Source organism: Thermobia domestica, chromosome 8 (assembly GCF_964235325.1).
Source record: "Thermobia domestica chromosome 8, izTheDome1.hap1.1, whole genome shotgun sequence".
NCBI classification, from domain to species: domain Eukaryota; kingdom Metazoa; phylum Arthropoda; class Insecta; order Zygentoma; family Lepismatidae; genus Thermobia; species Thermobia domestica.
The window spans coordinates 287,351,260-287,362,824 of record NC_137461.1 but is presented as its reverse complement, the minus strand read 5'-3'; the positions used below and the strand labels follow the sequence as shown (position 1 = coordinate 287,362,824).

At 36.3% G+C, this 11,565-nt stretch overlaps 1 protein-coding gene across 1 annotated transcript in view; it reads right to left on the bottom strand.

Moving 5' to 3' along the window:
• Positions 1-2,061: 2,061 nt before the first annotated feature.
• The window catches only part of LOC145693676 (uncharacterized), a 206,828-nt gene continuing 197,324 nt past the window's right edge, over positions 2,062-11,565 (bottom strand). The window contains exon 16 of the mRNA XM_081769923.1: positions 2,062-2,811. Coding sequence (XP_081626049.1) covers positions 2,803-2,811 — 9 coding nt within the window. The 3' untranslated portion in view covers positions 2,062-2,802. The remainder of the gene's footprint in view (positions 2,812-11,565) is intronic.

The following is an 11,565-nucleotide window of genomic DNA, read 5'->3' as shown; positions in this document are numbered from 1 at the left end:
TTGTGATGCCTTATAAAATGTGCTAAACGCTGCGTAGTTTTCCCTAAGTTATACTATATATAAAATCTGCGATGTGACATAAATCACTCGTTCAATGGAGGGGGGGAGAAATTGTTCTTTTGGAGCTTCAGTGTGGATGTTTGTTACCAACAGTCCAAGAAATGTGTGTACTCTCGAGTACATATATTTCACCCCAAAATTATATTTTAAATATGTAATCTCGTATATTCTTTTTTTTATTTATTATTTTTCCGTACTGCTATATTACAAAATTAAATCCATTCTCTGGTTTGTGCTTACCTTCACTTTAGTTTGAATACGATGAGACAAAATGTATACAAAGTTTCGACTCACATTGATAATAAGGGTGCTTGCATAGCTATTGGTAATGGGAGATGCTCGTCAACAACAACACGTTCGTCGTGTATTTTGAATTCCTTTCACCAGAAACCAGAAATTCGAATTTTAAGCACATAATTTAAGACTTTTTTTTTTTCAATTCAAAATTAAAGCTGAATGGTCGACGTCCCATACGTCCTCGGTAGAATGGCAGGGTGTGTGCTATATTATTAATCTGTTGAATAAAGTGATCTTTATATGTTTTAGGTTAAGTTAGTTAGATAGTTAGGCTAGGAACTAGGTTAAGTGTACTTTCTTTTCATGTAGATTTATTTAGTGTATGTATTGTCTCAAAGAAAATGTTTTGTTGTGGAATCAAAGTGGATGAGGTCTGAGCTCATACAAGGGAGGTCACCTTGTTGGTATAAATCCTCCGCGCTGACCCTACTTTCACAACGGTATCTAAAAGAGAAAATACTAAGAAAAGAAAGTATAGTATGTAGCACACAGCCGTAATAAGTGGTACCTGTGTAGTACAAGGCTCATGTGGTTATAGTAGTAAATGTCTTTATTTTCAAATTGTTTTTGACTAAACTAAACGTATGTAGAATTGTTCATGTTATGTGAAGAGAGTATGTAATGCAATGATGGTACCCATTCAGCTATGTCAAGAATTTCCTCAATTTCCAACCTTTGCGATTTTTTTTTTTAAATGTATTCTCCTGTTATTTCTTATCATACAGAAAGTTAGTGTAATAAAGTGTGCGAGTCGAAACAAAATCTTTCATTGTCCAGTGCAAAGCTAATTATTTTAAAACTATGTAGTAAAGTAACTTCAATAGTATTGTTGGTACTCAGAAAGTAAAGTGTTTAAAGCAGTACGTAACGAAAGTAAATATAGCGTCTTGAAAACTCACAGAATCGATTTCACTTAGTGTGACCGGGGTTGGAATCACAGACCTGCCAGGAAATTTCACTTCGTTAATAGGATCAACTAAATTCACTTTGGCATTCAGTTTTTTTTTTTTCGAAATTCCATCCCGTTGCGCGATTTAGATTTGATTCGAGAATTTTTTTATCTGGGTTAGTAAACACACACATTTAGATTTTCGAAGCACTCACCGTCAGTTTCACTCTTGGGTCAGTGTCTTGTTCTGTCGGATTGTAGTTTGTAACCTTATCTCGCGATGGGATGCAGGCTATGAACTGCGGATCGGGATACTGGGCTGCGAGTGAGAATGAAGGAGGCTTAGAAATCTTTATATTTAGGGTCAACTTGAGTTCTATTTTCCGGAGATGATTGGTGTAGTGGATGGGTCAGTGGGTGTTGATAGCTTACTCGTCTGGGCCCGGTGGGTTCGCGTTCAGCGGTCAGTGACACATTCACGCAGCCATAGTCTCGAGGAAAGGGAACATCATACAGAAACACAATATCAGTATCATCATCATTATTTTTATTTTTATTTTTATTTTTTTTACATTTTTTTTATTTTACATTTTTATTTTATTTATTTATTTTATATGATTTTTTTTTTTGTAAAACAACCACGCAGAGGATTTCTTCATTGCCCTGAACAGGTGGTAATCGCTGGGATCCAAATCCGGAGAGTACGGAGGGTATGGCAGCACTGTAAACTCTAGTTGATTAATGGCAGCAGCGGTTTCCCGGCTGGTATGAAAACGTGCATTATCATGATGCAGAATCATTTCTTTTGCCCATTTTCCAAACCGCTTCGTTTGAATAGCACGTAGTAAGTGTCTGAGGACATCCACATGCTCTGTACTGTTAATCATGGCTCCACCTTCCGTATTGTCATGATGTTTCTACTGCATTGATTTCTGCTTTGTTGTCGGCTCATGGTAATGGAGTCAGGTCTCATCATCAGTCACAAGCCTAGACATGAATTCTTCGGGATCATGAAGTTACAGAAGTTCCTGCACGACTCCGCATGACATTGTTTTTCCTCTGGAAACGAGAGTTTTGAAACCCATCGTGCATTGACTTTCCCAACTGTAAGTGGTTGTACACGATGTGCTGCAGGACATTTTTGATTATTCCTGTGGCATTCTCCATTTCAGAACATGTGATACATTTTATCTTTTGAATGGTCCTCTCTACAATGGCAATGGTGACTGGTGTTGTGACTGTCACTTTTTTTCCGCCGAGGTACTATCCACTTTCCAATCTTCTACGCAGTTGTACACTTTTTCGCGACCGTGCATGTTCACACACTATCACAAATCGCCTATGGATTTCAACAGCGGCCACGCCCTCTTTTCATAGAATCCACGATGTCCAGCGCTGCCCTCCATAATCATTTTCCATGTTATCCGTTAGTAACACTCACAGAGGTTGAAGAAATGGGCTGCACAGGGAGCTGCTATCGTCCTGGTTGCTAGTGACGCTCACAATTGGTAGGAAAGATTTTAAATGCCTGTGACTGCCTTCCCAACTTCAATGGTTCATTGCACCTGGAACGACAAAAAATTAGTGTAAATCATTAGTACGTCACTCGTAAACTCTTTTTATGCTATCTCAGCGATACGAGAAGACAATATATATATATTTTTAAATCAATATATTAGATCAACAATCTGCTCTCAGTTTATTGTTTCTACAATCTACCTAATATCCAGAAGTGTCACATCAGGTAATATTTTGCTCCCCTTCCGAACCTTCCATTCGAGCATGAATGAAGAGATGTAAACTTTCCCTGGTCTATTGGCGAACCTATAAAGGGGTCCACGCTCTCTCAAGGGAAAATATAGCCTTTTCAGTGTTGTTTCCACAGATGACAAAATATTCTTTTTGTCAATATATGTGAGTAATGATCTCTAAACCGATTGTTGGTACAAATTAGCTAATATTCCCGAATGTTACAGCAGGTAATATTTGGCACCCCCTCTGAACCTATTATTATTTTGGGCTGAAATGGAGAGATGTAAACCCATTGTCGTCAGCAGCACATAAACTTTGGGGACACAGACTACCTGGGGGACTGGGGTATATGGAATACCCCCAGGAATGCGGAGGTCCGAGGGACCCTCCCGGAAAATAAGAATATAGTTTTCTTAGATTGCATTTTGAAGTATTTTTGATTAAGAAGCAAACAAAAATTTAAACATTTTTGTGTTTTGTTTTTACCTTTGATAGTTTAGTTTTTTTTTTATATAATGTGGTACTAAAAAAATACACACACTTTACAGCGTGTTTGATTATTCAAACAGCAAATTTAAAACTTGTTTTATAATTTTAGCTAAATTACACCAACTGTACGTCAAAAACAAAATAATGATTAAAAAAAGTAGTATGAAGTGAATACTCAGAAACAATAAAGTATTGAAAACAGGTTTTTAGCCCTACAAAGCTACAACTAATGTAAATGAGGCTCAACATTAGTTTAAAAATTAGTTCAATTTTTAAAATTATTTTTAAGCTAAACTAAATTTGCTTTACTAAACTAAATTCGCTAAATTCGCTATCTAAAAAAAAATGTTATTTTACAGTTTACTCCACCTTCATCTTCATAGGGCCAAAACTACCTTTTTCCACAATTTTTAAACAAATTTTTGTGTTATTTTCTTTATATCCACTTTGTCTAATATTGCTTTGTGAATTGCTGCATGGTTGATCCTTTTTTGTAGGGATGCGCACGAGACAAGATTTGTGGCTGTCTCGTCTCGAGAATGTGCTGTAAAAGTGATGTCTCGACTCGAAAAATGTATATTTCTCTATTGGAAGAGACGCGTCTCGACTCGAATTTTGTCAGGAAAATCCTGTCTCGACTCGTCTCGTGCGCATCCCTACTTTTTTCGATCATAGTTGACCTAAGATACTTAAAAAAAAAAAAAAAAAAAAACAACAACAATTGGAAGGGCGGACGAAAACCGTTTTACAAATATTGTGGGTACACGTCTTCAGTGGGATTGACACCTGTGTACAAACTTTCTGTTTTCCAGTCATGGATCTAAAAGGTGTCGCGCGCCTCAAGGGAAAATATAACTCTTTCAACGAGAAAAGATGATTAAGGTAGTTTGGTATCAACTAATAGTCTGGTATATGTGTATTGTTTGTACAAACTAGCCAATATTCCATACTGCTACAACCTCTGGTGTGTGGGGTCTCTGGTTCGATTTTCGATGAAGTAAATTTATGGTGGACAACATCGTGCCCGTGGGTTTTCTTGGGTACTCTTGTTTCCTTCCGCATTCTTATTCCGCCAATTCTTCATCAGCATTCACTTGCATTAACCATCCGTCTTCTTTAGCTTAAAGAGCATGGTCACGAGACGTTAAACTGAAATATTTCATTTAATTTTTTCTCAGGTGTTATAGCAGGTAATATTTTGCACATCTTCGAATCTTCCATCCTTTCCATATGAAATGATGAAATATTAACTCCGTTGCTTCTTAACGGATCCAGAAAGGATTGCGCGCCCTCTCTCTCACCGGAAAATATCATTCTTTCCGTGTTCTTTCACCCGTGTGGAGCTGCTGGTCTATCAACTGGCGCCTCCTCTAGGTAGCAGATAGGGGAATGCCTTCTAGATATAGAGGGTACCGGAAGATTTCGGGGTGAACCCAAACCGGCACTGCTGCCTTGCAGTTAATAGAGGAATCTCCAAAGTCTAAGGGAAGAAAACCCCGACAAAAAAATCCAGTCCTCCAGAGTAGGGGTTAGGCATGGTGCTAACAACTCTACACCCGAAAAATAAATTGTTACGAAACCTAAAGAGCAGCCTCGGAATGATGGATGTAAAGAAATGCGACTTAAATAATGGACAAATGGTAATGACTTGACAATGGCTACATGGAATGTAAGATCAATGAACCGGGAAAAATGAGAGAAATTGCTGCTGAAAGTGCTCCAAAAAATAAGATGAAAGGATTCAGGAAGAATAAAGAAACAGAATTATACAGTATTATATAGCGGACCTAGTACAAGAACAGGTCAGAGTTACAGGTTTCATGATCAATGAAAGAATTAGGAACAGCTTACTAGCATTTGAGCCGATTAGCTATAGCCTATGCACAATTAGACTTAAAGGACGGTTTAGGAACATCACAGTAATATCGGTCCACACTAAGACTGAGGAAAAAGAACAACAGCATAAAGAAGAATTTTACACAAGTTTAGAGAGTGTCCAAAAAAAAAATCCCAAAGTATGATCACCTGTTGTTAATGGGGGGATTTTAAAGCCAAGATAGGTAAAGAAGATTTCCTGAGTCATGTGGCCGGAAACCACACACTACATGAGGTCAGTAACGAAAACGGTAAAATGTTAGATGAATTTGCGGCAAGAAACAAAGTACGTGGTTCCCGCACAAGGAGATTCATAAAGGGACGTGAAAAATACCAGGTACGGGAGAAGTTAACCAAATATATCATGTGCTAACATCAGAAAGACATGGATCATCAGTAATAGATGTCAGAAGTTGTCAAGGACCAAACTGTGACTGAGACCATTATCTAGTTAAACCAGTAATCAAAGAGAAAATAGTAACAATTCAAAGCGTTGAAACGACAAAGAGAAAAATGTGGAATACCAACAAACTCAAAGATAAGACAGCAAAACAAGAGCATCAGGAAATATTATCAGCGAAGCTACAAGAAGACAATGAAGATGACATGAATAGGACTAGGAGGACATAGAAGATGACTAGGAGAAAATAGAAAATATGTTGAAGGATGTAGCCGAAGAAACAATAGGGAAAAGAAAAAAATGTAAGGAATGAGGATTGGTTCGATGAAGAGTGTAAAAATATCATGCAAGAGGAAAACAATGCTAGGAAGAAAATTGTGGCTAAAGAAACAAAACAAAACTGTGAGCAATACTAGGAATTAAGAGAAGCCAACAGAATGTGCAGAAAGGAAAAGAAAGAAAGTATAAATAACCAGGTAAAAGAATTGGAAAAACTCAACGAACAAAACGAGAGAAAGAAATTCTATAAGGCGATGGATAGACTGAAGAAAGGATTCCAATTAAGAATGATAGGATGGAAGAATAAAGAAGCCATACTACTAACGCAAGACAAAGAAATCCTGCAAAGATAGGCCCAATATTTTAAAGAACTACTAAATTTAAAAGAACAATCAATAAACGAAGAAGAACAGGATAAGAACGAGGGGAATGAAGAGGTAGTACACCGACTAACTAGAGAAGTATAGAACTGCATAGGTAAACTCAAGAATAATAAAGTTACAGGAGAAAACGAAGTAGTGGGAGGACTAATCAAATATGGAGGATACAGCATAATCAACGCGATCCACGAATTGATTGTAAAAATATCGACAGGTGAAAGAATGCCTGAAAAATGGACAATTGGAATTATTTGCCCAATTCTTAAGAAAGGAGGTAAAACAGCATGTTAACACTACAGAAGAATAACACTGCTAAACACTGCATACAAAATATTAACTGGAATAATACAGGAAATAATGAAGATGTACACAGAGAAAATAGTGGGAGAATACCAATGTGGATTCCGTCCAAACAGGAGTACTGCAGACCAAATTTTTGTGATGACACAGATGATAGAAAAACACATAGAACCAGGGTGGCCAAACTGTGGCTCGAGGCCCGATATTTGATTACGCTAAAACATATTTGTTTAAGAATATGATTGAAAAGTTGGTGAAAACACAAAATTTAACCAAGCAAAGACTAATTGTAGAAGAAAGTGGAGTAATTTAAGAGACTGAATATTTTTAATTGAAAATTTTGCAAATGAACAAAACTTGTAAATTACGTTATGACCCACAAAGTATGATTTGGATTATCATGAACTTCATTATTTGCTTGAAGATGCTTTTTGAGTTTCCATTGCCTTAACCAGCTTGCAAATCTCGGGGGATCATGAGAGGGACATGTCCCCTCCAATCTTGGAACTGGGGGACTATCCCTTCCAATAATCCGATTTAAAATGTGTTAAAAAAAAAAAAAGTGTCACAAAGGAAAGTGAGGTGTTCAACTGTTTTCTAGTAACGGCATGTTTTAATCAGTAGTCGAAGTGAGATGGTATGCAGTGGTATGCCATACCGCCTCTGGTATTTTAATGATGAAGGCATACCGCCTCTGGTTTTCCAATTATTAAAACATACCATCACTAGAAAGTAGATGCTAAATACCTTTAATAAATCCATTTTTATACACAGTAATTGACGAATAAATTTGCACGTAAAAGGTTTTATTTCTTGTGTAGAAAAGCTGACAACACCGATATTTTTCTTACCTTTTTCCTACTTTTGTTTTTAAAACGAGGTGTCTGCAAAGAAGTTCACATAGTTTATATTTCGATGTGCCATATTGAATTGTTTCTTTGTTATGTATGTGTGTCTTCTTGCCTTAATGCATATAAATGCCGTGTTTTGAGCATGGGCAGGTTTAGGATAGTGCTGTCGAATTTTCGTGACATTTGCGGGTTTTGAGAAAACCGGTTTTCTGAAAACCGAAAACAGCAAATGCAGTTTTCAAAACCGAAACCGCAAGTGCGGTTTTGGAAACCGAAACCGCAAAAGCGGTTTTCGAAACCGAAACCGCAAATGTGGTTTTCAAAACCTAAACCGCAAAAGCGGTTTTCAAAACCGACATTTCGGTTTTATGAAATTTCACTTTTTTCAAAAACCGGATTTCGGTTTTTTCAAAAACCGATTTCGACAGCACTAGTTTAGGAGTTGTCTGTTGTTGGAGCGGACCTTTCGGGTGTTAAGAATACCCTGGCACAGTCGAGTGGGGAACCGGCAGTTTTCCCGCAGGAGGTTAATAATATCCTAATTCGATATTAATAGAACATTTTCGTCTATAATTCTTTATAATACAACATAAGGGGATATTTTGTTTCAGAAAGTTGGAGAGGGTCGAAGTCTCTCCATGTCCCCCCCCCCCCGCGTTACTACAGAGAAGTTCTCCAATGGTTTTCAGTCATTATGTAAATAAAAATGCAATCTTTTTAGGCAATATACCCTCACTGCTTTTCAACATCGGTATGTCAAGTCAAAATCGTAATAAGACCTCTGGATTTTTTTGAACTTTGTACATGGTTTTAATCATTCAAGAAACAGAGACGGTATGCCTTCATCGCTGAAAACCACCGCATACCGTCTCACTTCGACCACTGATTGAATTCCATTACTTGTTTTGATACATTGTGGGGCAATGATAGCATTCTCTCATACTATAGAGCAGTGGTTCTCAAACTTTCCGATAATTCGGACCACCTGTTCATTCGAAAGTGATCTGCGGACCCCCTTGCAATGCTATCTGAAATTTCACATGGCATTTAAAAAAATATATATAGGGCCTATTAATTAGAATTACCACTGACGAGAATAAGATCAAGAAAATTAATTCAATAAGTAATTTATTCTTAAGATACATGATTCTTTCCTACTGAACGAAATTTCAATTGAAAATACAGTAACTTTCAAGACTGAAAATTAGTTTTTTTTTTCCTTTTAAGGAAATTTACTTCATAAGCAATATTCTCAAATGTGGGATCACTAAGGTGAGGAATGAAATTCTTTGTGTTTTTCCGTATTTGCGTTGAAATCTGGAATAATTTTTGCTACAATCAATCTTAGGCCTTATTCCACATTAAGACGATTTCGCTTTAAGGTTTTAATACTGCAAAGAGCAGGAAATATTTGCTCACATAAGAAGTGGTAGGGAAAGGCATCGAATGTTGAAATGCTTTTTTAGTCAACTTTTCACACTTATAGCGCACACGCAACCGAAACCTACAAAGTTCATTTTCTTTGAAAACATTTTTACATGAAGTATCGCAGGGTAGTTCCAACAGCTGTTCTTGTTCAATGTTAGAGAGATTCATACTCTATATGTCATGGATTTCTACGTTAGTGAAAGGATTTTCAATCCAACCATTATCAGGTTGTGAGACAGGGAAATATTATCGAAAATTTGCAGCTAATACTTCCAAATGTCCTACAAGTTTTTTGTGAATTTCAGCAGAGTTTTTCACCTGAAGAATCAATTAAGTCCTTGACCACTGGAAATGATGAATAGTTATTGTTTTGCACTCGTACTGTCCACAGCTGCAGTTTCTTAATCTTAAAAAATATTCTTGCATAACAGCTGTGAGTCCCATTTTATTATATCACATTTCAGATTTTAGGCGTCGCGGACCCCTTGGCTAGGTCTCATGGAGCCTACTTTGAGAACCAATGCTAATAGAGTACCGTACTTACTCCATTATTATACAGTAATAAGATAATTTTACCATGAAGAATGTAAAGTATTATTACACGTATTACTGTATAAAGATCATCCTACATTTCGGTTTAAAAGAGAACATACATATAAAAACACAGAGAAAAAAACATACCGGTATTTTGTTATTTTATTTGCTTGTTGTTTTCTCTGTGATAGATATAATATTTACTTTAGAAACTTAGAGCCTGCAGCAATCATGACACTATTAACTGAGGAAAACGTTAAATTAAAATATAAACGATAGATGGCAGCTTAAGCGCTTGCATGAAAATAAATCACATATTCAAGTTTTCTTTTAACACAATGAACTACTATTCACTTAAAAATAATTGAAATAATAATATATTTGTAAATAGAATTTTAACTTTTGAAATATTTGTGATCAGCAACATTGTTGTTTGTATTGTACTGAAGTTTTCATTCCTATTTTTGAATTAATTTCGAAGTGGGGGAGAGAAGTTACCGCCTTGATTTGCGATCAGTAGGGTTACTTCTAACCCAAACTGGTACATGATGATATGTGTACATGAATCTTTATGATTACGTACACGCACTATTGTACTAAGGCAACAGTACAATTTGTGCAATCTGACACCAGTTTAATATTTTGTTTTGAGAAGTTGAGGAATATATTCCTCCTAAAATACTAAATAATTTGGTTCTTTCAATACGGTCTTTCATTCTGCTTGTGATATAACCCTATCATGACTTGTGGCTCAGTATGGTCAGTGTTGAATTCAAACATTTTCACTCGGGGGGAATGTGAACTCCTCGGGGGGAAGGGTTGTTTTTCTGTATTTTTGCAAGAAAGCAGCATATTTAACAATTCCATTCACATGCACATTTTACCTAATATTGAGACTAATTGCTGATAAACATTCAATGAGAGATTATAATTAAAAAAAAAAAAAAAAACAATCGTTTAATTTTATCTAAAACATTAAATAAAGACTGACAAAAATATTTTAGACTAAACTTTAACTGCTATTTACAGTAGCTATTTTTATTATTTCCTATGTTCAGTAGTTACTGTTTGTTACTAATGTAGAAGTTTTCAAAAAGATTTAAATTAACGCAAATATTTTTTGTCCTAAAACAAACATACATAGGAATATCTTAACAAAAAGTTATCATTCTTTTCCACACTTCTGATTCTAAATCAAGCATATTAGCCTTGGTTTCTTCATTGCATACACATCAATAGTTTAGTTTACGAAATCTTCAGTAGGACTGTCTTCAGTAGGATTTTCCACGACTTTATGCCGTGTCATGGAAAATCAGCGCTTGGGGCGAGAGTATACGACGGTAGCCCCAAACGTGTGAGTGAGGTCGACAGACCAGCCGCGAAAGGTGAGAAAATTTTAAAAGTAAACCCTGCTTTTCCTTGATTTTGAGCACTTTTTATTACTTTTTTTCCTTTCATTATGTATGTGCGTATGTGTTTCATTCCTCTCTTTTTTCTTTCCTTCTTTTCTTTTCCTTTTCCCTCCCGAATTTTGCGCCCCTTACTTCGGCGCCCGGGGCCGTTGCCCCTCCCCCATTGCACGGCACTGAGCAGGATCTTCGTCACCTTCAATAGTAATCTTTCACTTATATACTACTATTATATTGATAATTCTATATAAATCTCTAACCCAGGAGGGATAACTGTTCCTCCCTGATCCCTCTGAATCTCACCCTTTAACTCACTTATTTTTAGTTAAAGAAAGGCGTGTTTACTTTAACAATCGTAAAACACATTTACGTCTGTTACTTCCGATGCGAGAAATGGAATTTAGGCACTCTATTTCAAATAATGCAAGAACTGTACGTTTTCAAGAACTGAATGAAGTCTGCTGACATCAGAGATCATATGGAATGATCAAAGCCCTATCTTTCCTTTCCTATCTCAATCTGTGCTAGTGCTACCTACAGTACTAATATATAATATAGGGTGAGAGTATAGTAGCTAAAAATACAAACCTTTCTTCAACAGTTGAAAATTTCATGTTCTGCC